Source organism: Physeter macrocephalus, chromosome 6 (genome assembly GCF_002837175.3).
Source record: "Physeter macrocephalus isolate SW-GA chromosome 6, ASM283717v5, whole genome shotgun sequence".
Classification (NCBI taxonomy): Eukaryota; Metazoa; Chordata; class Mammalia; order Artiodactyla; family Physeteridae; genus Physeter; species Physeter macrocephalus.
In genome coordinates this window covers 45,503,567-45,530,349 of record NC_041219.1, presented here as the reverse complement: position 1 = coordinate 45,530,349, position 26,783 = coordinate 45,503,567, and the positions used below count along the sequence as shown (strand labels likewise).

Sequence of the window (26,783 nt, the reverse complement as noted above, 5' to 3'; positions counted from 1 at the left end):
TCATGACGTCGTGTTCTATTTAACGGCCACAATCACAGAATATTCTATTCTAAATGACTCCCCGCAGGGGCTGACAGCTCCCGCCTCTTTGAAAGCACCGGATAGGAGGTCGATCCATCTAGAGCACTGTTCTGAGTGAAGATAAGAATGCGTGCATGGAGAGGCAGGCACCAGCACGAACAGCCACACTTCTAGAAGATTCTAGCCAGTGCGCAGCGCGGCGGTAGAGGAATAGGAAGGAACGGGCGAAGGACCCGGGGTCACGAGACCGTTGGGTGGGCGGAGCCAGCGGCCGGGGAGGTTCTAGTCTGTTCTGCCTCTCAGCAGCCGCCCCCTTTACGCGGTCACGCTGAGCTAGCGCCCGGGCTTGGGATCGGGCCGCAGCCTCCGCCGCCCCCGCCGCCTCCTGCTACCTCCCGCCGCCTCCAGACCATGGACCCCCGCAAAGTGAGCGAGCTTCGAGCCTTCGTGAAAATGTGCAAGCAGGACCCAAGCGTTCTGCACACCGAGGAAATGCGCTTCCTGAGGGAGTGGGTGGAGAGGTGAGACCCGGGCCTGACGGCCGATGGGGGAGGAAACAGGGACGGCGGGAGGGGGAGCTGGGCCCGAGCTGGCGCGGGGCGGAGGAACCTGGAACTCGGCGGCGAGTCTCCCTCCCTGGCGGCGACCTCGAGGGGCTCGTGGAGGATCGGGAAGTTTAGATGGTTCAGAGGCAGGGAAGGAAAAGGCAGAGCTGGGTTCCCTCCACTCAGGTCGCCAGGGGTGTGTCTTCGGCGAAATACGGAGATGCAGATGGTTGCGGGCAGCTGGGCACTGTAGGCGTGAGGGGGAGGGGTGAAAGCGGCAAGACTTCGCTTTCGCATGGAGTTGTTTTTCTTGAGATCTCTGGTGTCCTGCTGAGGTCGCAGTGACACGAAGCAGCTCCTTTACGCACTGTGCCTTTAAAAAGTGGTGTGATAATGTGTAAGTTATTTAATAAGTTACAATAAAAGTGGTAGCTGTGTTTGATTACTTTTACAATTACAGCGATTCTAAGTGCGTAGGATTATTTTGGGAATCGCTTATTGTACCTCCGTAGTGGCAGTGCCGTCATGCCAAACACTTTTTTTTTGCGTTACGCGGGCCTCTCACTGTTGTGGCCTCTCTCGTTGCGGAGCACAGGCTCCGGACGCGCAGGCTTAGCGGCCATGGGTCACGGGCCTAGCCGCTCCACGGCATGTGGGATCTTCCCGGACCGGGGCACGAACCCGTGTCCCCTGCATCGGCAGGCGGACTCTCAACCACTGCGCCACCAGGGAAAGCCCCCCCCCCCCCAAACACTTTTTAAAAACTGATTTTTCAAGGACCCACATGTTAACACGATCTATTCTTGTTATCTTTAACTCCAGAGTACGGCGCTCCGAGCGTGAAATTAATTGGACAGGCATTGTGCCAGATGCTAGCTAGGAAACAGTTTAAGTACAATCTATTTAGGGATACAGATGGATAAGTACAGAAATTCGTCTTGATATTAAGCATGTAATAGAGATTAGTATTCTGCGTATTGGAGGGGAACTTAAGGGAGAAAGGGAACTCTTCCCCGAGATGATTTTTTAGAGTCAGTACCTCTGGTGAGGAATTTGAAAGAGATGACATACAAATTGCATCTCACGGTGATAAATAGTGAGTAAAAAGGTGATAAATAGTGTAATGCAATATGACTCCTAAAAGGTACTACCCTAAACGTTGATTTGTTTATTTTAGTAATATTTTTATAGGGGAAGATGAACCAACGATTAGCCAGCATTTGAAAGAATATTTCTTTCATTGAGCGTGTTCTAACGAAGAAACTTAAGTTCAAATCTATCAACGTTGTCTGTGGTGGGATAGTAATTTTTTTCCTCTAAGAAGTTTCTCAGTCCTTTTTTCCCCTACCAGTTTTCTAGCTACTGTAAGATTTTTGCTCATGTTATTTATGTAAAATTCTGAAAACACTTAAAATTAGTTACTGTAGTAGCTTAATAACAGTTATTAACAGTTAATACCGTTTTGCAAATTCTGCTTTTTAACAGAAAAATTTTTAGGACTAGGAATTGAGGTCTAGATTTTAGTCGTTTTCTTTGTTGAGTAACTTGATCCAAAAGTGTCACTTAAGATATTTGTATGCTTTTGTCCTCCTCTTATTTACTCATTGGAGAAAAGAGCCTACAGTTAATAAGTTCTTAAAATTCCAGGTAAAGCGGACCTGTACTGCAGAAAGAAATATCTGTCACTAAGAGTGAACGTTATATTGAGTGGATACAATGTTATGTTCCACTCCTACAGAGGTAGAGAGAGGACACTGTGAAGAAAAAGTTAACACGCATCTGAGAACAGTGTTGTAACTTGTGCTGGAGTGGTTGTGGCTGTGTAGAGAATTCCGATTTATGGTCTGAAAATTCTGTCAAGTATTGTAGTTTCTGAAGTGTATCAGTTCCTCTCTTTTCTGTCTTGGTATTAGTCTTCTTAAAGCAGTCCAAAGTTATAGGAGATAGGGCTGAATGTGGAGACTTCTACGTCTAGTAATATTCCTAAACCTAATTCTGCTTTTAGGGTTCCTCAAGTAGAAACCATCTCAGGTTTTCCTTTACTCCATGCTACATTAATCATGGATATCCAGGCTTAGACATTGAAGGACAGTCCATTTGCTTATTTGCCATAATTTCTACTATTGTTTATAGCTTAAAATTTTACTTGGTTTTAAGAATATATAAGTTTAATAAATTGAACAAGGGAAATATGATGAAAAAGATTTTGGCCCAATAGTCAGTGGGAATCAGGGAGACTACATTCTTTCCAAGAAATATGTTTTGGAATATTTTTGTTTTTCTAGGGGGAGAAGTATTTTCTGATGCTATTTTCTCCTATATCACAACTCGGTCTACTTTGTATCTTGCAGTTACTTTTTTTTGTGTGTGTGTGGTACGCGGGCCTCTCACTGTTGTGGCCTCTCCCGTTGCGGAGCACAGGCTCCGGACGCGCAGGCTCAGCGGCCATGGCTCACGGGCCTAGCCGCTCCGCGGCCTGTGGGATCTTCCCGAACCGGGGCACGAACCCGTGTCCCCTGCGTTGGCAGGCGGACTCTGAACCACTGCGCCACCAGGGAAGCCCCTCTTGCAGTTACTTTTATGGCAATTTAAGATCAAAGGGAGTGTCTTTGTATTCTAGTCTCCAGCACAGTGCATGCATGGCACATGACTTTTCAGCAGATATTTTAAATGAAGTGAACAGGATGCATTTGTACCCTCAGTGAATTTAAAATATAGCACCCAGTTTTTTGTACATGTGCGTAAGTAAATATAGCACAGAGTAGGTTTAATGTTACCAAATTAAGAGAATTATGACTGAAGTCTTGTGTGGTCCCACATAAATGCCTATATTGGCAAAGTCCAGTTTACAGTTTTTGGCAGAGAACTATCTTGTTTTAAATCTTGGAAGCATAAAATGAAACTTCTGTACCTATAAATTGGTGTTACCTTCCAATAGTTAACTAGAATTTGGAATGTGAGAAACTCTAAATCTAGTTTATGAATAAACCCCCTTGGGTTTTCCTCCCAAGTTTTAAATTTTTTAATTTTTTGGAAACAGTTTCTAGCTTGCAAACAAAATGCAAGTATAGTACAAGGAACTTTTTTCCTGAACTGTTTCCAACACTGTGTCCCCAACACCATTTAGGGTGTGTTTTCTGCAAACAAGGACAGTCCTCTGCAGTACAGCCATCAACTCAGGAAACTGATACATTAATAGTATCTAATCTTCAGAATTACATGTTGCACTTCATTGTCGTGTCTCTTCGTTCTGAAATAGTTCTTCAGTCTTCCACTGATTTTCATGACCTTGGCAATTTTGAATATTGTGGGCCAGTTATTTTGTAGAATTTCCCTCAATTTGGGTTTGTCTGATATTTCCTTAGGATTAGATTCAGTTTAACACATTAGTTGGCAGGACTATCACCTCCCAAAGTTTGAACATAAATTACACTGTTAGGACTGTGTTTGGATGTCACTCTAAATACATTCCTGGATGCTGCATTTTGAAACTTAGGAAAAACACTGTTTAGGAAGTCTGGTGCCTTCATTAAAATTTAACTGCAAAGAACTGGTATTTGATTACTGTGCTCTTTCGAAAAGATTTTCGGTAGAATAGAATTTTAAAGAATTTTGTCCTGTTTGTATGCTTGTTCCCTATCATTAACCATTTCACTTTGCTGAATTGCGTAGTTAGATGTTTTGGATTGTGTAATGATTTAATGATTGGCACATGGGAGCCATTTTTACTTATCAAAGGTATTGAGTAACTGAAGATTTTTTTTTGTTACTGTCACATTAAACAGAATGGGAAAGGTACACATTTTTCTTAATTGAATGGTACATACAAGAAATTGCAAATTTTGTTTCTCATTACATTTGTTACTTTGCATTTATACTTTTACTTCATGTTGGCTTTATCAAAAGATACCATTGAGTGAACAGGCAAGCCACAGGGTGGGAGAAGACATTTGCAACTTGTAAAACTGACAGAATGTGCATATGCGGAATATACAAAGAGCACCTACAAACATGATAGACAACCTAAGAGAAGGCTGGACAAGAGGGGAACTTTACAAAAAAGGCTTTTTTTTTTTTATTATTATTTTTTTTTGTATCTTCACATGCTTAAGTTTTATTTTAATAATAAACATTAAAGTTACCATTCACTGAAAGCATATTACACATTGGACTATGGAGAGCATTTTACCTCCATTATCATGTTTAATTCTCCCAGAAAAGGCTTTTAAAAGGGCCAGTAAATGTATGAAAAGAGACTCAAATTACAGTAAGATACCACTACACACCTGTTAAAAATGCTGAAAATTTAAAAGATGGGCAATAGCTAAGTGTTGGCCAAGGTGTGGAACAGATGAATTTTCATACACTGGTAATAGATGTGTAAGTTGGTAAAAGAACTTTGGAAAACCAATATCTATTTAAATCCAGTATACTTGCACATTGTTAGAGCTTGGAGTTGAGGCCACTGGCCGATGAACTCAGAAGTGTAGGTAGTGTGCTACATGAGGGGCAAGTTTTTCGCTAACATCACAAGGGTCTCTGGCCCAATGAGTGGAGTTTGATAGTGATACTTGCTACAAATGTATGATTTTAATATATGAAAGCTTTAAGGAGAGATGAAAAAACATTTTAAAAATGGCCTGTGTTTTCTTCTGCTTTTCTCCATTATTTCTTACTCCTGGACCTCTCAGGCATTACTTGGCCTTTCTGTTTTCAGACTAACTTGATGTATCCTGATGTAAGATCCTAAAAAGGTGGGTTGCATATGGTTCAAATTAGTCTGGTTTGTCACTGGTCACAAAACCCTGGTTACACAAAAGAATCAGGCAAAGAGGTGTTTTTTTTTTCCCCCTCCTACCAGTGTTCAGGCACTGACCCCAGGTAATTCATTTTGTTGTCTAAAGTGGAGTCTTGATTAATCCCCATGATTCATTCCAGTGACAATCAACGTTGAGAACCAGAGTTATAGAATAATCTTGTTAAATAAGTAAAGTCTTTTATTATTTTTATTGGAGTGTAGTTGCTTTACAATGTTGTGTTAGTTTCTGTTATACTATAAACACTTTTAAACTAAGACATGTCTGTTCACATGGTACCAAGGGACCCATCTGTTAGGTGGAATGGGAGGTGCTTGCTGTTTGGGGTTCGCCAAGTATCACTTTATAATAACCTGGAACTCTAAAATAAATAAATAAATCCAGTATACTCATACCTTATGTCCAGAAATCCCACCCAACTGAAATTAATGTAAGCATGGCTCTGATAACTTTAGTTATAAAGAATCGACGCTTACACGTGTTTTGGACTAGGTTCCTTTCTGTTTTCCGAGTTAACATATCTCTTTTACATAAAAGTTAATGGCCTCTTTTTTTTTTTTTTTTTTTTTTTAAGGCACATGATAAGTCTTTGTGATCTCCAGCTCTCACTATTGTGGAGTGCTCTTAATCCACTGAACTTTTTAATCACTGGACTGTTGCATGTAGCCCATATGCTTCAGAGCCTGCCCCAGAAGGAGCATATAACACTAATTCTTCATGGTCTTATTTTTTCCTTATTTTTAAGTTATTTATGTATAACTCACTTCGTTGGCCTGGAGTATTTGGGAAAGAAGGGCTTGCAAGGCCAAGAAGAAATTCTAATGGGTGAAGTTTAGAGGTGATAAGGAGAAAATCTACAGTGTGAGGAGCATATGAATATAACCAAGAAGAATCCTTGTAGGTATTAGAGGGAACAAATGTTTTGAATCATTACACTGTGACTTCATATGGTTATTTTATAAACTGCCTATTTGAATTTAATTGAGGTATTCTTACTAAATGTCAAACTTTTGATTCAAAAATTCAAAGTTTTGGATTCAAGTATATCTACTGAATTCTAAACAACTTGTACAAATATTTTTGTCATTGCATGTTTCTCTGCCTCTTTTCCTTTTTCTCTGGGAATGGGCAGAGAAGCTATATAATTAAGTTTACTAGACTTATTGAGACAAGGAAAGGGTTAGATTTTTATTAACTAGTATCCTAAAAGTAAATAAATTTTTAAGCTGAAAAAAACTTAAAATACTGAAGCATTCAAATGAGTTTACCCTTAAAGGTTTGAAAAGGTAACTATTTAAATATGTAACCTTTTTCTCAGCATAAATAAATGTTGCTTGGCTTACTGAATTTTAGTTTTCTAAACAAATATCTTTTTTTTCATCTTCCTCAAGCATGGGGGGTAAAATACCACCTGCTACTCATAAAACTAAATTGGAAGAAAATACCAAGGTAAGCTATGAATTTCATTTCTATGTTTAGTGATAAAGTACTATAAGGTTTCTTAGGGATGTTTGTCACCTTCTGCCCTCAAATTGCCATTCCTGATTTCCCCAAGAAATCACTTGGAAGTAAGATCTTAGTAAAATTTCTATTTGGACATCAAATCTCTATAATCTGATTTAACACTGAGAATGTGGGGTTGAATGCTCACTATGTTGTATAGAGTAAGTGAGAATAAATGCTGGATGTATGTTATATGCATGACTTGTAAGTGGTAAGCTCTGTGACTGTGTGCATTTGTAGTCTTCATCTTTTTTTTTTTTTTTTTTTTTTTTAAGCCACTCAGCGCTGCTTGTGGGATCTTAGTTCCCTGACCAGGGATTGAACCTGGGCCCACAGCAGTGAAAGTGCTGAGTTCTAACTACTGGACTGCCAGGGAATTCCCATTGATCATTTTTGTTTGTTTGTTTTTTAGCGCGTAGAATAGTGTTTTTGTTTTTTTTTTTCTTTTTTCGGTATGCGGGCCTCTCACTGTTGTGGCCTCTCCCGTTGTGGAGCGCAGGCTCCGGACGCACAGGCTCAGCGGCCATGGCTCACGGGCCCAGCCGCTCCGCGGCATGTGGGATCTTCCCGGACCGGGGCACGAACCCGCGTCCCCTGCATCGGCAGGCGGATTCTCAACCACTGCGCCACCAGGGAAGCCCCTAGAATAGTGTTTTTGTAGGTACTTTATTAATATTTGGAAAGTAAATGAAAAAACAGCCCAAACTAGTTACTCTCAATTTTTTCTGTCCTACCACCTGAGGGATATTTCTGAGTGTGGTTCATGGAGTTGCTTTAGCATATTTGCCAAAAAGGTGTGTACAAACAGGAGGAGGTTGCTGGTATCTAAAATTTAGAGATGGAGGTGGGGGGGAGATGTACACTTTTTTTTTTTTTTTTTTTGGTGGTACGTGGGCCTCTCACCGTTGTGGAGCACAGGCTCCAGATGCGCAGGCTCGGTGGCCATGGCTCACGGGCCCAGCCGCTCCGCGTGGGATCCTCTGAGACCGGGGCACAAACCCGTGTCCCCTGCATCGGCAGGCGGACTCTCAACCACTGCGCCACCAGGGAAGCCCTTGGGAGATGTACTCTTAATGCTCCCTTGGGACTTCCCTGGTGGCGCAGTGGTTGAGAACCCGCCTGTGAATGCAGGGGACACGGGTTCAAGCCCTGGTCTGGGAAGATCCCACATATTGTGGAGCAACTAAGCCCGCGAGCCACAACTACTGAGCCTGCGTGCCACAACTACTGAAGCCCATGCACCTAGAGCCCGAGCTCTGCAACAAGAGAAACCACCGCAATGAGAAGCCCGTGCACCGCGACAAAGAGTAGCCCCTGCTCGCCACAACCAGAGAAAGCCTGTGCACAGCAACGAAGAAGACCCAATGCAGCCGAAAATTAATTAATTTAAAAAAGAAAGAATGCTCCCTTTGGAATTCCTTTTTCTCCTATTTTCTGCCTTCATGTCTAAAAGGTTTTTTTCCTCAGAGTCTTCTGACTAGCTGTCTTAAATTGATAAGAAAATTTGCTGTTTTATTATTTAGCATATCTTTGAACAGTGAAATGAGAGAAGTTAAGTAAAATCTTCAGAAGTAGTAACTCGTTTTTTCGGTGAATCATTTGTCAGAGTTTGGTAGATTCTGAGCCCTAGGTAAGATATTCTGCCATGTGATAAACGTGTGACGACAAAATTGTATTAACTTATATCTCTGCTAAAAAATTTTTATTTTGCGAAAGTAGTAATGTGTTTGATTATGGAGAGTTGTAGACTACAGTGCCCGATAAGGGTGTTACATAATATGTGGTATATCCACTTTATTAGCTTCCTAAAATCCAAAATTTTAAAAATTCTAAAACTCATTTTCTAAATGGTTTGGATGAGGAGCTGGACCTATACTTAATTTAATTTATTAATTTATTTTTATTTTTTTGGCTCCGTTGGGTCTTCGTCACTATGCACGGGCTTTCTCTAATTGTGGCGAGCGGAGGCTACTCTTTGTTGCGTCACGTGGGCTTCTTATTGCAGTGGCTTCTCTTTGTTGTGGAGCATGGACTCTAGGCGCTTGGACTCAGTTGCGGCATGTGGGCCCTACAGCACGCGGGCTTCAGTGTTGTGGCACATGGGCTCAGTAATTGCAGTGCATGGGCTCTAGAGCGCAGGCTCAGTAGTTGTGGCGCATGGGCTTAGCTGCTCCACTGCATGTGAGGTCTTTCCAGACCAGGGATCGAACCTGTGTCCCCAGCATTGGCAGGTGGATTCTTAACCACTGTGCCACCAGGGAAGTCCCTTTAATTTAAAAAGAGAAATAAAAATAGAAAACAAAAGCTAGTTTACCAAAACAAAATAAGAAAGAGCATCAACAACTGAAATACAGTGTATCTGAGTAGTTTATACATAAATTGGTATAAATTAATAGCATATATGTTGGGTGTGTTATTAAATGCTGATTGCACTGTTTGCCTTCCTTTTGCTAGGAAGAAAAAACAGATAGTAAGAAGGCGGAGGAAAACATAAAGACAGACGAACCATCAAGTGAGGAGAGTGATCTAGGTGAGGAGATGGTAGTTTGTATTTGATAATCTCATGATATGGTCCTGTGTTGATTTTTACTAAATTGACTAAATCAATGCTATCTAATAGAAGTATAACAGGAGCTACATATGAAATTTAAAATTTTCTAGTAACCACGTTTTAAAAATTTAAAGCAGTTGAAATTAATTCAAATAATATATTTTAAACAATATGTAAAATGTTAACATTTCAGCATGTAATCAATATGGGAAAATTATTAATGAGCTGTTTTCCTTTTTTCACACTAGGTCTTCAAATCCAGAGTATTTATAGCGTATCTCAATGCAGATGTTACATTTTTAATGGAAATACTTGATCAATATTCAGATTTCATGAAATTTGTATTTGAATAAGTTGGGTCAGATACCCAGGTTTTTCTAGACATATGTAAAAGTTTTCCAATAAATGAATCAAGTACCAAAAAATTATTTTCCTTTAGTACCTGCATCTGTGTTAATAAAACTGGTTCAGTTTAGAAGAATTGATGTCTATGCCATGGGCTTGGGGTTTTATTTGTTTGTTTGGTTTGGTTTTTTTAGACTGCAAACTGACAAATTTCTTCATAAATTTGGAGGTCCTTTGAGACTATAAATATATACCCCAGTTATTAATTGGGCAGTCTCTTAATTCACAGAACCTATCTAAAAGCTAAAAAAAAAAAAAAAAAAAAAATACTCATTTTTCAAATTTTGAGTCCGTTGATCTTTGGTGTGTTAGAAAGGGTTTGTTGTTTGGGGGCTTAATCAGATCTTTTACTTTTTGTAAAATTTTTTTAGTCTTACAGTTTTCTAACAATTACCATGAGTAATATTTTTTTTAAAGTTAACTCCATCTAAAAGCATTTTGTGCAGGAATCAAGCTGTTTTATAATTAGAAAAAGTTACAAGCTCAGTTCCTGTTAAAAATTGATTAAAAATTTTTTGTTGGATGTTAATTCTGATTTCAGGTAGCCAATTTTAATTTCATTCTTTTTTGACTGTTGAGAGGAAACTGCTTTTATCAAATTTACTCTTTGCTAAAAATGTCTCCTAATGTTTATTGTTTAAAAAAATTTTTTATATATAACAGTTACTTTGTTTATACAGTTGTCCATCATGAAGTTTGCAGCATAGCTCTTTGTAGTGCTATTTTTGGGGGTCAGTTCTGTACGAGTAGTATACCTTTAGTTTAAAATTTATCCGTACTATGTTTTCAAAGGCAGAAAATGGTAAAATTAAATATTTTATCATGATTTACATCAGAGTATCACTATAACTTGTGCTATCTGCATAAAATATTTTTTAAAAAAACATTATGGTATATTGGTGTGTAGAACACAATATTTCAACTGAATCAGTTTGTTGACACTAAATCAGTGTGTCTGTGTGATATGTAATAGAAATAGAAACTATGTACTTGCCAGAGTACCTACTACAATATGATAATAAATACCTTGCATTATGTGACTATTAAAATGAAATATAGTTTACCAAAACAATAAGATTGTGTTTAACAGGGAAATTTTTTTTTTTTTGGCGGTACGCGGGCTTCTCACTGTTGTGGCCTCTCCCGTTGCGGAGCACAGGCTCAGCGACCATGGCTCACGGGCCCAGCCGCTCCACGGCATGTGGGATCCTCCCGGACTGGGACACGAACCCGCGTCCCCTGCATCGGCAGGTGGACTCTCAACCACTGTGCCACCAGGGAAGCCTGACGGAATTATTTTACAGTGTACCAGTTTAAATAAAATTAACAAAGTAAAACATTTAAATTAATCTAGAGTAAAATGTTCAGTTCATCAGTTTCACTAGCCAAGGTTAATTAATTTTTAATAGCCTCATGTGGCTAGTGGCTACTATATTGGATAGCACAGGTTTTATTTTCATTTTCTTAACTTCAACAGAAATTGACAATGAAGGTGTGATTGAACCAGACACTGATGCCCCTCAAGAAATGGGAGATGAAAATGTAGAGGTAAGTTCAATGGCTTATTTTCTGCTTGCTGCCAGGAATGTGAAAGCCTACCTACTGTAATAATTTTATGACATATCTCTTCTAGGAAAAGCACAAGTTGAATCTTTCTCTGAGTTAAGGCACCTAGGAAAGCATTTTATTTTTTAAAATATTTGTGAAAATTCCCTTTATTTCTATTTTTTTAATTTTTATTTATTTATTTATTTATTTTGGGGGTACGCAGACCTCTCGCTGTTGTGGCCCCTCCCGTTGCGGAGCACAGGCTCCGGATGCGCAGGCTCAGCAGCCATGGCTCACGGGCCCAGCCACTCCGCGGCATGTGGGATCCTCCCGGACCGGGGCACGAACCCGTGTCCCCGAAAGCCTACCTACTGTAATAATTTTATGACATATCTCTTCTAGGAAAAGCACAAGTTGAATCTTTCTCTGAGTTAAGGCACCTAGGAAAGCATTTTATTTTTTAAAATATTTGTGAAAATTCCCTTTATTTCTATTTTTTTAATTTTTATTTATTTATTTATTTATTTTGGGGGTACGCAGACCTCTCGCTGTTGTGGCCCCTCCCGTTGCGGAGCACAGGCTCCGGATGCGCAGGCTCAGCAGCCATGGCTCACGGGCCCAGCCACTCCGCGGCATGTGGGATCCTCCCGGACCGGGGCACGAACCCGTGTCCCCTGCATTGGCAGGCGGACTCTCAACCACTGCGCCACCAGGGAATCCCCCTTTATTCGTTTAAAAAGTTTTAGTTTGTCCAAAACTTGTAGGGATTTTTGTTGGAAATGCTTTGAATTTATTGAGTCACTTGGGGGTAGATTGATACAGTTGATAAGTTTTTCATGAGCATGGTATATGTCTGTGTCCTTTAATAGAATTTTATCTTTTCCCCCACTCCCTCCCATGAAAGTCTTGTGTGCTCTTAGAATGGTATCTTGTTCTGTTATATTTTATAATTGTTGCTGATGTGGAAGAACTCTGGGTTTGTTTTTTATGTTGCTCTTGTATTCTCTTGTTGTCCTCTTCAGTAAAGAGAACTTTACTGAATTGTCATAGTAGATCTAATAGCTTGTCAGTTCTATTAGATTTTCTAGGTATGTGTATAAAGACAGCTGGTATTTTCCTTCCAGTTTTTAAGCGTATCAAATCATTTTCTTAATGATTAGCCAGCACCTTCAGTAATATTTTACAGTGATGGTGATAAAGTGGATTTTTGTTTGTTAAAGAAGTCGCTTCTTAACTTGTAGGACGTTTGCTGTATGTTTTCATTATTAATAATCATTGTACTGTCAGCATCTTGTACGGTGTTTGTTCTGGCTAGTATAGGTGCTCAGTAGATGTTCATTGGACCAAAAGAATGAGACATTTCTCTTCTAAGATTCAAGCCTCTTAGGAACTAGCTTTTCCACTTGTGGGGAGACTGGGTTTTAGTACAGGCATACCTCCAAGATCTCATTGTGAGTTAGGTTCCAGACCACCACAATAAAGTGAGTGACACAAATTTTTTGGTTTCCCAGTGCATGTAGAAGTTATGTTTACACTGTAGTCTATTAAGTGTGCAATAGCATTATGTCTAAAAAACAATGTACATACCTTAATTTAAAAATACTTTATTGCTAAAAAATTTAAAAATACTTTATTGCTAAAAAATGCTAACCATCTGAGCCTTCAGCAAGTCATAGTAGTAACATCACAGATCACCATAGCAAATACAATAATGAAAAAATTTGAAATACTAATTTTGACACAAAGTAAGCAAATGTTGGAAAAATGGCTCCAGTAGACTCACAGCGTTGCCAGAAACGTTCAATTTGTAAAAAGTGCAGTGCTGTCTGCCAAGTGCAATAAAACGAGCTATGCCTGTACTTGTGAATAACTAGAAAGGATTTGGTAAAAACTAGGGCAGAAATACCTGCTCAGATCAGGATGGAGGGGAAGCAAAAGTCATGCCTAGGGCAGAGTATAGGGAATGAAATTTATTATTTAGTATGAAAGATTAAAATGTATCCTTTGGGCTTCCCTGGTGGCACAGTGGTTGAGAGTCTGCCTGCCGATGCAGGGGACATGGGTTCGTGCCCCAGTCCGGGAAGATCCCACATGCCGTGGAGCGGCTGGGCCCATGAGCCATGGCCGCTGGGCCTGCGCGTCCGGAGCCTGTGCTCCGCAACGGGAGAGGCCACAACAGTGAGAGGCCCGCGTACTGCAAAAAAAAAAAAAAAAGTATCCTTTACGATTTCTTACTAATCCTTTATTATAATTATCCTCTTTGTTCCTTTGAGACCAGAGAAGAATGAGTGGAAATGGGGGTTGTGACTACCACATCCCTAAGAAAGTCCAAATTGTTTCCTCCTTCCCTTTGCTTTTCTACTACTTCTTAGTTGATCTTCAATTTCCCTGTAGATAACTGAGGAGATGATGGATCAGGCAAATGATAAAAAAGTGGCTGCCATTGATGCCCTAAATGATGGTGAGTGATTTTTTTTTTTTTCTCTTTGCTACATTTCCTGTAGTAGTCTGAATATTGTCTTCTCTGCTTCTCTGCTGCAGTAACTGTTAATGGTGGGAAACTGGAAGGGAACTTAAATTTATTGAGTATATGGTACTGGAGAAGAAAGCGTCCTGTCCTCCACTCACCCCTTTCCCATTAATAAAGAGGCTGAAATCACTCAGGTGTCAATTATCTTGCCTCAGGGTGTGTACAGATCCTGATTGTAACTCAAAGACTGTACTTTCCTGACTATAGTCTAGTGTTTCTCCACTGACAAGAGGCTTTGGAACCTTCTTTATAATAAAAGCCTGATGGGAAAACCTGGAAAAATAATAATAAAAGCTGAAAGGTTTTCCCCCAAAATGGTATTAGATCAATGATCCTCAACTTTTTACATAGTAACACCCTTGACAAATATTGTCCATCGATATAACACTCTTGTTCTAGTCTCTGCATGTTAGAACCCCTTCAGAAAATTCTATCAGAGTGGGAGAGTGCTGGTAGTATTAAGTATTATTTTTAATTAGTTAAAATTTATAAGAACAAATTATTTATTAACTTGGGTACTGTGCAAACCTCTTTATAGCTGTGTGGTGTAGTGTGTCACAATGCCATCATTGAATAGATGCTATTGTTTAATGCTGTGGTGCATTTGTACTTCATCCTTAGACTTAGAAGATGACTAGTTTCATTTTAGAATGAGTTCAGTATTGATTGCTGTTCATGTTCCTTTTCTTTGTAATCCCACCACCTTCTTAGCTTAAGTCCTTGTATGTTTATACTATTGCAGTTACCTTAATAGTTTGTCTACCTGACATGTCTCTACTTCATTGCTTTCTATTCACTGTCCCTAGATCATTCTTATTTAGAACTTGTTTTTATTGGTACACACTCCTTTGCTTGTAACCTGTGACTAACTTTTGCATACATTTTGAAGCTCATCATAGCATTGGACCTGCTAGAGTCAGATCCTATATTTTGCCTTCCCAGCCTTATTCTTTTTGAGTATTAACCTTCCATTCCAGCCAGACCTCACTTTCCTAGAATGTTCCTTTACTTGTGCTTCTCTGTAAAGCTCTTCTTCACCTATTTCAACTTTTAAGTTGTACCCATCAATTCATCACAGCCACTTCTCTTCCTGACCATTCCTTTTCCACACTAATCTTTTCTTAATTTCCCTACCACCTAAGATTTCTATTTACCTAGCATATAATTGTGCCTTCTACATTCCTGCCAGCTTTATTATATTTTAATGTGCATTATTTCATTAAAATCTCATACTAGTCCCATTTGACAGATCAGTGCATAATCTGAGGGCTTAGAGGGGTTTTGACTTGCCCAGGATCTTACTGTGCCATACTATCAACTCATTATTTTTGTCACTTATTTTGGTATATTGTCTTGTATTTTTTTAAATTTACTTATATATTGTCTAAGCAATATTTAACAAAGTGAAAATGAAGCAGCCATCACCTAATAAGTCACATTTTTGTTTTTATTTTTTTCCAAGCTATGTTTATGTGTAAATATAGCCTAGTTCTAATTTTAGAATAGGTACAATTTTATGGTGTATCTTACAGGGATAAAGCACTAGTATTATAAGCTAGGGATTGTAGGTTCAGGCCCCACCTGGGGTCAGAGAGGCAGGAATATAGTTAAACCCTGGGTTTAAGGAGCCCAAGTTCCTGGGTTTGAATCCCAGCTCTGGGGCTTACTAGCTACATAAACTTAGAGAAGTTACTCTCTCTGCCTCTGTTTTTGTTCCCTCCCTTGTAAAATATGGATAATAATACCTACCTAATAGAGTCACAAGGAATAAATGAGTAAATGTGTATAATATGCCTAGAATAGTACTTGGTACTAATATTAGGGTACTGGTACTATTCTTATTAAGACCTTAGTGTTTCCAGCTGTCACATTATTAGAGGTATTTCTGTTAAGCTTTTTCAGTTTAATGTATTTATTCAACAAGTATTTACTGAAGGCTTACCATGTTCCAGATGCTGGATATACAGCGGGAAACAAAGCAGACCAAGTTCTTTACTTCGTGGACTTTATATTTTGGGAGAACAAAAATAAACAAATTTATAATATAAAGTTAAGTGGTAATTAGTGCTATGAAGAAAAATAGAGCTGAGTAAAGGGATAGTCAGTGATGGAAGCTATATTTTATATAAGGTGGTCAGGAAAGCACCTGATGAAGTGCAGGGAGCAAGCCGTGTAAAGAAGAGGTTTTGGGGACATAGGGGAGAACAAATACAGAGGTTAATTGGGAGAGCGTTGGGGGCAATTATGTGTTCAAGGAATAGCAGAAAGGCCAGACTATCTGGAGTGTGCTGAGTGAAGGGATAAGAGTGGTGGAGTTGAGGTCAGAGAAGTGCCTGGGGGTGGGAGATGGGTGGTGGGAAGGTGGTGAGGAGGACAGATGGTTGACAGCTCACTAAAGAACTTGGTAGATCATGCTAAGGATTTAGGATTTTATCCTTCATTATGCAAAGCCATTGAGGGTTTTTTGACTAGGAGAGTTTCATAGTGAGAAGAATTTACCTTTGAAAAGGATTTTCCTTGCTACTCTATGTAGATTAGATTTTAGGGGCAAATTAAGGGTGTTAGTTCATTGGAGAAGTAGAAGCCAAGACATGAGCTGGTGTGGCAGAGGTATATTAGGAAAATACCTGTGAGGCAAGGTGGGGGAGCAGGGAGAACTGGAGGAGTCTGGGAAGACAGTGAGGCTATCATGTAGGTCTTACCCCTCTGTAGGAGAGATGGAAGGTTGTGTAGGAAAAGTCTTCAACTGTGTGTGTGTTTCTAAAAGTCTAGGCAAGCCAAGGTTGCCCATTAGAGTAGTTGCACGTCTCACAAGAATGGGCCTACCTGGGTATCCTTCCTGTATTCAGTCATTAGCTGGGAGCAGCTTATGGAGTATAGCCTTGAGCCTAGAAGACGGTGTTCTCCATCAGTTGTGCTCACTGCAGCAAATCTAAGGTGCATTTTCATGACTCTACAGAGGGAAGGAAGAAATTTTTATAGTCCAGGTAGCTAATGATGATAGCTTTGCATTGGGGCAGAGTTTTCCAAACTTGCTCTGTTTATAGTGTCCTCACCATTTTCACTTCTTTCACAGCACTCCTAGGCCAGAAGAAATACATAAGAGTTTAGTTTATAATGTAGTTAGGTTCAAACAATTTAACAGGTATCTATGTCCTAACAAGTTAGTGATTGTTTGAAAAAAATAATACAGACAAATGGAAAGAAAATATATTTAAGTTCATTCTTTAATAACCATGTTTATTTTCTAGTAAGCTGTGGATATATGTTGGGCATTAAACAGCTTCTCAGATCTTGGAATCAGATTGGACATTGCCACCCTCACTGCTCCACATCTCTTTTTCTACAGTTCTTGCTTTTTAATCATAGAAACAACTTTTTAAAAAAATAATTAATTAATTAATTAATTAATTTTTGGCTGCGTTGGGTCTTCGTTGCTGTGCGCGGGCTTTCTCTAGTTGCGGTGAGCAGGGGCTACTCTTCGTTGCAGTGCACCGGCTTCTCATGGCGGTGGCTTCTCGTTGCAGAGCATGGGCTCTAGGCGCATGGGCTTCAGTAGTTGTGGCACGCGGGCTCAGCAGTTGTGGCTCGTGGGCTCTAGAGTGCAGGCTCAGTAGCTGTGGCGCATGGGCTTAGTTGCTCCGCGGCATGTGGGATCTTCCTGGACCAGGGCTCAAAGCCGTGTCCCCTGCATTGGCAGGCGGGTTCTTAACCACTGCACCACCAGGGAAGCCCTATTCCTTTTAACTTAATGGATAAAAGAAAATGTAATTAATAGAATAAAATTGACTTATCCTTTGATTTTATCTAAATTTAAAAGCCAATAAGTCCTACCAAGAATGTGGTATTCTAATATTTTTTAGGGGGTTATGTTCCCCAAAATTGTCTGTCTTGAGTGGTTTACAGTATAGGTATGGTAAAGATTTTGCTTTGAAGAGCCAGTTTTGTATGTTAATTTAGAAACTAGTCTTACTAGGCTAAAAGGGAAATGTGAAAGGCTAATTTAAGAGACCAACAGTTTTTATTAATATTTTTTATCCACTATTTCTCAATAAACTTTTGTTTCACTTTAGGTGAACTACAGAAAGCCATTGACTTGTTCACAGATGCCATCAAGCTAAATCCTCGTTTGGCCATTCTGTATGCCAAGAGAGCGAGGTGAGAACTCTAAATAAAAACTAATTTCTGCTTATTTGTTTAGATAGAATTGCTTCTGTGGCAGTCCCCAAAAAGTTACTGTTGGAAATGAATACTTTTTAATATCATACTTATTTTTTAGTGTCTTCATCAAATTGCAGAAGCCAAATGCTGCCATCCGAGACTGTGACAGAGCTATTGAAATAAATCCTGATTCTGCTCAGCCGTACAAGTGGCGAGGGAAAGCACACAGGTAAATAATGAGACTTAGTTATTTTCAGAGCTCTTTAAGTTTAAATCTGATGTTTTAATATACCTTATATAAAGAAAAAAAATTGCGGGATTTCCCTGGCTGCCCAGTGGTTAAGACACTTTGCCTTCTAATGCAGGGGGTGTGGGTTCGATCCCTGGTTGGGGAGCTAAGATCCCACATGCCTCACAACCAAAAAACCAAAACATAAAACAGAAGCAGTATTGTAACAAACTCAATAAAGACTTTAAAAATGGTCCACATCAAAAAAAATATTTAAAAAGTTGCCTAAGGATTTAATTTTAATGTAATGCATGCTCGATATGTAGAATTGAGAGAATGTCATAAGGAACAAGTAAGAAAATAAAAATTCTTTTCACTGCTTCCATTCAGTGAATACCAGTGTTAACAGTTTTTGGCCACATACAGCCAAATGTAAGGTAAGGATTTTTCTCAGTTATCTCCAAGAAAAGAGAGTGGCTTTATATCAGTGTCTTACAAACTTTCTGTTATTTTTCAGTCTTTGTAACTTAACATTAAACAACCAATATATTATGGAAGAAGGAATATACTAGCTTCAGACTACTTTGGTCACTGTTAGGTCACATGAACAGTCAGATAAGGGGGAAAATAAAGAGGTGAATTTAACCCAGTCAGTAATCAAACCTGGAAGCAAAACTTAATATACAGATGAGTCTTTGTGGTTTGGGATGAAATGTCCTGTGCTGTTTACATCTTAGCTGGATTGAAAAGGTACTGTGCTTCAGGTGTGGATGGAGGTGAAGGTGAATATGCTTGGGACCAACTATATTAGGTGACTCAGAAAGTAGCTGTAGTGATTATGAAGACAGATGTCAAAGATACAGGTAAAAGATTGGAAAATTTGTATTAATGCTCTCTGGGTATATGAAAGGTCATGCATTGCTGTTGATTGTCTTGAGATCGACCCCATTAGTCTATGAGCATTTCTTGGCCTTCTGGTATAAGAACTCATCTTGTACTTTAGCTTGGAATAGACTAGGGACTTCCCTGGTGGTCCAGTGGTAAAGAATCTGCATTCCAATGCAGGGGACGCAGGTTCGATCCCTGGTCAGGGAACTATAAGATCCCACGTGCCACAACTAAGACCCAACGCAGCCAAAAAGGTAAATAAATAAAAAATAAATTAAAAAATACATATATATAACATCAAAGAAAACTATTTTAACAAACAAACAGGGCTTCCCTGGTGGCACAGTGGTTGAGAATCTGCCTGCCAATGCAGGGGATGCGGGTTCGAGCCCTGGTCTGGGAAGATACCACATGCCACGGAGCAAACTGGGCCCGTGAGCCACAACTACTGAGCCTGCGCGTCTGGAGCCTGTGCTCCGGAACAAGAGAGGCCGTGACAGTGAGAGGCCCGCGCACCGCGATGAAGAGTGGCCCCTGCTTGCCACAACTAGAGAAAGCCCTCGCACAGAAACGAAGACCCAACACAGCCAAAAATAAATAAATAAATAAATTTATAGATTAAAAAAGTTTAAAAAAAAAAAAAAAAACAAACGAACAACTTGGAATAGACCATTTCTCCAGAAATGGTTTTCGTGGGGATTATTTTGTGGAAACTGAAGTTTGGCCACTAGGTATGTTTATTGTTTCCAGGATATCATCATTGTCATTTCAATTAACAGTCAGAAAAAAACATTTAAAAATAATGATTTTAGGGAAAGAAGTTGAGAAATTTTGAGTTTATACTGATATTCTCAATTAAAATTCAACATTAAATGTTTTCCATTTTGTATTTTAGACAGCATTCTCCTAGAATCATGCCTTAAAAATAATATACCCTTTAAGTAAAGTTTATTTTGCAGTTCTTTCTTATCCCTAGAATATGTCTCACTTAAGATATACAGTCAGAATACTGGTTTAAAAATTACTTGAATTACTTTTTCCTGTATCGTTTATGTTGTCAATGTGATAAATAATTAGCCTCTTTTTATTTCTGTTTGTATTCAGGGTTTGGGCTTGCTTTATTTCTGTCCTTTCGGATTTAATTTTCTTATTTGAGTATGTAAAATATTTGCATGTTTAAAGAGTCAAAACTGAGTTAATAGGTATACCCAGAGAAGTCTCATTTCCATTGCTATCTCCTCTACTTCATATTTACCTATCTCCATCAACCTTTAGTTTCTGATCCATCCCATCTCTCCCTTTCTTTTTTTTTTTTTTTTTTTTTTTTTTTGGAGGTACGCGGGCCTCAATGTTGTGGCCTCTCCCGTTGCGGAGCACAGGCTCCGGACGCACAGGCTCAGCGGCCATGGCTCACGGGACCAGCCGCTCCGCGGCACGTGGGATCTTTCCAGACCGGGGCACGAACCCGCATCCCCTGCATCGGCAGGCGGACTCTCAACCACTGCGCCACCAGGGAAGCCCCCCATCTCTCCTTTTTAAATAATATGTGCACACATGTTGTTTTCTATCCCATATAGAAGGTAGCATGCTGAATACGCATCATGTTAACCCTGTTTTTAATGAGTTGAAAGTTGTGGCTCTACATAATTTTTTAAAATATCATAATACTGTGAATTAAAACAATTTTTAAAAAGCTTTTAAACATTTTTTAGTAGAACAGCTTCACAGTTACCATAGAGGAAATTTAAACTCCTAAATTTTTATAAAGTGGAACATACTAATTGAATTGGTTCATGAAAATTTGTAGTTGAATATCTAAACCTCTTTTGTAACAGTCCTTTTTTATAATAAGGAAGTAAGACACCATGCTACATAAGTGAATATGTGTAAAAGGCTCCAAAAATTACTTAAAATCTGTTTCAGACTTTTGGGCCATTGGGAAGAAGCTGCCCATGATCTTGCCCTTGCCTGTAAGCTGGATTATGATGAAGATGCTAGTGCAATGCTGAAAGAAGTTCAACCAAGGGTATGGTAAAGTAGAGAAGGGAAAAGTCATTACTAATGGCTCTAGTACTTAACACCCTAGCAGTAAATTAACTGCAAAACAGATGCAAAGAAACAATCTTTGGAAGTTATAATCTGTAATCTCTTAAATTTGTGTTGAACTCAGGAAATCTCATTGGGTTTTCATGCTTTAATTTCTCATGCAGTATTACAGCAAGCTATGTTATTTTGTTTGCAAGCCTGCAAAATTATAACCAGAAGGTTAGAAATGGAAAAGGGGCATCAAGTTTACAGCAAAAGAACAAATAGAAAATTTGTAAAATGCACCCGAAGATTGAGTCTGGTTTGTCCTTATTTCATCTAAAATTGTTAGTTAAAACAACTTAGTGCGTTTACATGGTAAATCTTTCAGCTTTGTGGGAAGTTCAAGAATTTACTATCAGAGGCTTTAAGACGGTGGAAGTTTTATTGAATTTAATCTATCAGATGATTTGATTGTCTTTCTTTTTGTAACAGGGCTAACTCAGCAAGGTTATCAGATGAGATATTCTAGAACACAAGGTTCTTAAAAAATAATCATAAACAAGCTAAAATAATGGTTGAATATGAATCTCTTACATTTATATTATTCTGTGAATAAATACTAGATTCCAAATATTTGGCATGGACTATGTACTAGTGCCTGGTACATATTTTCTCGTGATTCTTATAGTTAAGACTAACATACTTCTCCCTTCCCCCCTCATTTTATTGTTGAGGAAAACTTCAGTATAGTTAGACTGTGGGAAGTAACTGGTATGTGTGTTCCCAGTCTCTGCCTTCCCATGGCAGGTATCAGGCAAAAATTGTCTTGCGATTTGACATCTATTTGTCATCCTTGCACTAGGTAATTGTTTGAAATTTTTAACACTTTTCTCTAACTTCAAATCCCAGCCTCTTCTCTTTGCTTCACAGTGGACTTGTTAGTTAAAGCCTGAGTTAGGTCTTTTTCTATAGGGTAAATCTAACCCATTTTTCACAACTATGTGTTGAATTAAATATCTCCACAAAGAAAAGTAATTCTTTAACAAAACCATTGATTTGTGCTGACCTTATTCAACTTTCAGAGAAGACATTTTTCTGTGGCTGTTTCTTCCCTAGGCCCAGAAAATTGCTGAACATCGGAGAAAGTATGAGCGAAAACGTGAAGAGCGAGAGATCAAAGAAAGAATAGAAAGGGTCAAGAAGGCTCGGGAAGAACATGAGAGAGCCCAGAGGGTAAGGTTTCTATACTTAAACCATTAAAGCGAAATACAGTAGATCAGACTTTTTTGGATATCATTCTAATTCCTGGCTCTTCTTAAATAAAAAGAGCTGGCTGCAGTTCTATAGGATAGTGATACTACTTAAAGGAAGTTTTCCTTCCCTTCATTGCTTAGTCTTCAAATTCTTCAGTGAGTTTGTATAGCACCAATTTATATCCTTGTTTGTGTTCTCCTAAACTCAAGACTTTTTCCTGATCAAGTAATTAATTTAAAACTTGGCAGTATTATTTGCTTTCTTTAGGATGCAAGCCCTGATATTTTAGGTTTTATGATTACTTCCATTTTAATAGTGGATTCATAGCTATTTAAAATGGACTCTAGTTATTTTTTAGTTTTAGTTACAAATCAAAAATATTACTTGAAATCATTACCAAAAGTAATACTTACTCTTTGAGAATCCAGTTGAAAATTGTTTTTTTTTGGGAGATGGGGTGTCTCCTTTAGTCCAACATTGCCATTTGAAACTTGTCATTCTTGTAAGTCCTCTAGCTTATTTTACAATTTTTTCATGGTTTTGCATGGATAAGGTAGGCATGGACAGCAGACTTCCCCCTTCTTATTATATAATTTATTTCCTTTTTGTATTAAAGGAGGAAGAAGCCAGACGACAATCAGGAGCTCAGTATGGCTCTTTTCCAGGTATTTTGAAAGAAAAATTAAAACTCTTTATATTGTTAATAATTGGGTAATATTCTGATTTGGAGGCTCAGGTATGTATATTGTATTTTGTACCATTAGTCCCTGGAACACTGAGTCTTTAGAATGTCAGCCTCTAGAAGGTTTCATTCTTGTTAAAAATTTTGTTAGTGGAAATACAGTATATTTTTTTCCTCATATTTTGAGCAATATACTTTTTAAAAATAGATAAAATTTACTGAGGTCTGAGCATTGTATTTTATTAAAAGACTCTAAGAATTTATTATGACGTAAGTATTAGAGTATTCCTAAATGGCCGTAATGGAATTTTGTTCTATTATACATTGATATTTATGAGGATACTAGGTAAAAGCATGGAATCATTAAGCACAAAAAGTTCTGCATCCAGTGTAAAATTAATGTATCAACACATTCTTCCCTTTCTTGCAAATGTCAAGTGATCAGAAATTACTAGTGAGGCAAAGCCTTGAATGATAGCAGAGGCCTATGCGATTCAGGTAGAAGAAGAGCTGTTAAAAAGGCACTCAGAGAATGCTTCCTGAATGAGGCAGTGTGAAATTTATGGAAAGAGAAGAGAGTTGTGTTTTTTTTTTAAGTTCGTAATTGTAATGGGGGATCAGCAGCTGCAGCTAGCTTTCTTGTAAAGGTTTATAGCGGCAGCTGCACACCACTTATGCTTCCCTTGCTTAGAATTTACAGAGGCTAGAAAAGGTAGCCTCTATAATCTGAAAGGTCATATGCAAGGAACTAAAAAAAAAAAAAGGAAGGAACATAATTGGGGATGACTTGGAGAAAAAGCAAGAAAATAAATTTTAGCTCATAGCTTACTTTCTGTTTATAAGATAATATCTTATATCAGGTATCTTTGTTTTAGAAAATGACCACTAATGTGGACTAGTACTAGAGATAATTTTTTGTTATGTGGGTTTTATTATATGGATTTGACAAGCAGACTGGCTGACTATTGTTGCCTTGGGTCAGTAATTTTTGTAGAAAGTAGTTTTAAAAAGTCAGCAGTATCATAAGAAGCTAGAAGTTGTTTTCAGGCCCCCGATTAGATCTCCTTATCTGTGATTGTTAGTTATTTATGGGCACGTTTGTATTGTTGAGACAGATGGAAATCACTGTGTTATAGGTGTTTCTTCTTTATGATAGCTTTATTTGTAATGACCCTTGATCTGTAGATTGTTACCTGTATTTCTTTTTAAGATGTCCCTATATTGGTGTTAATGGCGATTTTAGAATATCTCCAATGGACATAAAGGTTTATGACAGTGAAAAACTGAGTAGAAAAGTTTGGGTTTGTAATCTAAAAATATACTGGGAGAATTAAATCTTTTTTACTAGAGCATTGTTTTCAGTGTAAAAAAGAAACACCAGGACCACCTGTTAAAAATGCAGATTTTCAGTTTTGCTTTCAGAAATTTTGAGGCAGTCAGGGTGGAGATTAAAATCCACAGCCTTTTTTTTTTTTTTTTTTTTTTAACATTTTGGCTGAGTCCTGCAGCTTGCAGGATCTCAGTTCCCCGACTAGGGATTGAACCTCGGCTCGCGGCATTGAAAAGCACCAAATCCTAACCACTAGACCACCAGGGGACTCTCCAAAATCCACAGCTTTTTATAACAAGCATTTCAGGTAGTTCTTGAAGGAAGCAGTTAGCTTAGGGGAATATAGTTTTTTGGGGAAAAAAAAAACTAAACTCTTATGAATTATCTTTAAATTGAAACAGACAATATTAAAGAATGAGAAGATAAGATATAAGGTGACTAACGAGACTTTTTAATTTTATAATTCCAAGGGACTGTTAGTTTTCTCTCTGAGGTAAGACTAGTTTTCTTTTTAAAGTTTTGTTATTAGGAAAAAAATATTTACAGCCTTATTTTTAAATAATTAATGTTAAAAATTGTGTCTTGTTACATCCAGTTAGAATGTTCAGACTACTTTGTGTTTAGTAGCACCCTTGTTCTTTGTGCATGCACATGTGTTATTTTAATCAGGAGGAAATAGTGTACTCTCCGACTGCTTGGGAATATGCTTGGTGTCTGTACAGATCTTTCATTTATTCTTGTAGGTGGCTTTCCTGGCGGAATGCCTGGTAATTTTCCTGGAGGAGTGCCTGGAATGGGAGGGGGCATGCCTGGAATGGCAGGAATGCCTGGGCTCAATGAAATTCTTAGTGATCCAGAGGTTCTTGCAGCCATGCAGGTAAGACTTGGAAGAACAAAGTTGGACTTTATATCACTGAGGCATTTCTTTCAGAGTTCTTTGTGGAGACAGGTTAAGGTTACTCTGTTAGCCATATTTTATTGAGCTGAATTACCAAATAGCTTATTATGCAGTTGTGACATTCATATTCTTTTTTTCAGAATGAGTAGCTTAAGTTTTTAAAAGTGGTTTATAGGGAAATACTCTGTAATAGTTGGTAATTATACCCCATTGTCCTTTTCTTTGTATCAAAATTGTATATCCTTTTTTTCATTGTCTGAAGTGACATCATTGAGTTGGAGTTGGAAGTACACATTAATAATATTTACGCTTCAGGGACTTGTCCAAACCTGAGTTGACTTAGCCATGACAAAATTTAAAGGTCTGAATAAAGAGATAGGATTTAGGATAACAAAATTGATGACCCATAGAACATTTTTTTTAATACTAAACATATATATATGTATGTATATGTATGTATGTGTGTGTGTATATATATATACACACACACACACACATACACACAGACACACCTTTCTTTGCAGGATCCAGAAGTTATGGTGGCCTTCCAGGATGTGGCTCAGAACCCGGCAAATATGTCAAAATATCAGAGCAACCCAAAGGTTATGAATCTCATCAGTAAATTGTCGGCTAAATTTGGAGGTCAAGCATAATGCCCTTCTGACAAATAAAGTCCCTGCTGAAGGAAAAGCATCTTCGATCACCTAATGGATGTCGCAATAATACAAACCAGTGTACCTCTGACCTTCTCATGAAGAAAGCTGGGGTGCTTTGAAGATAATCCCTACCCCTCTGCTCCAAATGCAGCTGAAACATTTTACAGTGGTTTGCCATTAGGGTATTCATTCAGATAATGTTTTCTTACTAGAAATTTAAAACTTTAAACAATTTTTAAACCTTAAAAATATTTAAAACAAATTAAAAGGGTGTGTTAATCGCTACATTTTTCTTTACTAATCATTTTGTTTTTTTCCTTTGAATTAATTACGCAAGGAAGATACTTCAGTATGGAAGATTTATTGTTCAAGTTTGAGTGAAATAAAGATTTATTAGTGGGAGGCAAATGTAACATTTAAATAGATAAAGTTTGAGTTGGATATATGGTCACTGAGGCATTTTGATTTGTCTTTTTAATTGCTTTATTATTATTTTTAATGATTTGCTTCCATGAAACTATTGGGACCACCAGTATTGCAGTAGGACCTGGGTAGGGACTGGAAGTACTTGGCAGGGCAGCAGTAATATTACTACATTTTATATAATGTGTACCCCTGTGCAGATGCATTTAAATCTTACACTGTGGTGAAAGGATGATTTTTATACTGCTGCAGTAAAATTGGATTACTTAGCTCTGTTCTTGTCTGATATCTAAAATAAATATTTCACATTTCCA

The 26,783-nt window shown here is 38.3% G+C and overlaps 1 protein-coding gene and 1 non-coding gene across 2 annotated transcripts; both read left to right on the top strand.

Annotated features, from left to right (window-relative positions):
• ST13 (ST13 Hsp70 interacting protein) lies at positions 1–26,783 on the top strand. The gene is made up of 12 exons (XM_007099923.3): positions 1–542; positions 6,775–6,832; positions 9,341–9,416; positions 11,320–11,390; positions 13,785–13,851; positions 17,994–18,078; positions 18,200–18,310; positions 21,122–21,224; positions 22,343–22,459; positions 23,097–23,145; positions 25,236–25,369; positions 25,915–26,783. Exons 1-12 carry the CDS (start codon positions 433–435, stop codon positions 26,041–26,043), a joined length of 1,110 nt encoding a protein of 369 aa, XP_007099985.1. The 5' UTR covers positions 1–432; the 3' UTR covers positions 26,044–26,783.
• On the top strand, positions 4,999–5,148 carry LOC112065932 (small nucleolar RNA SNORA62/SNORA6 family). The gene has a single exon (XR_002892326.1). It is a non-coding gene; the product is annotated as a small nucleolar RNA SNORA62/SNORA6 family (small nucleolar RNA).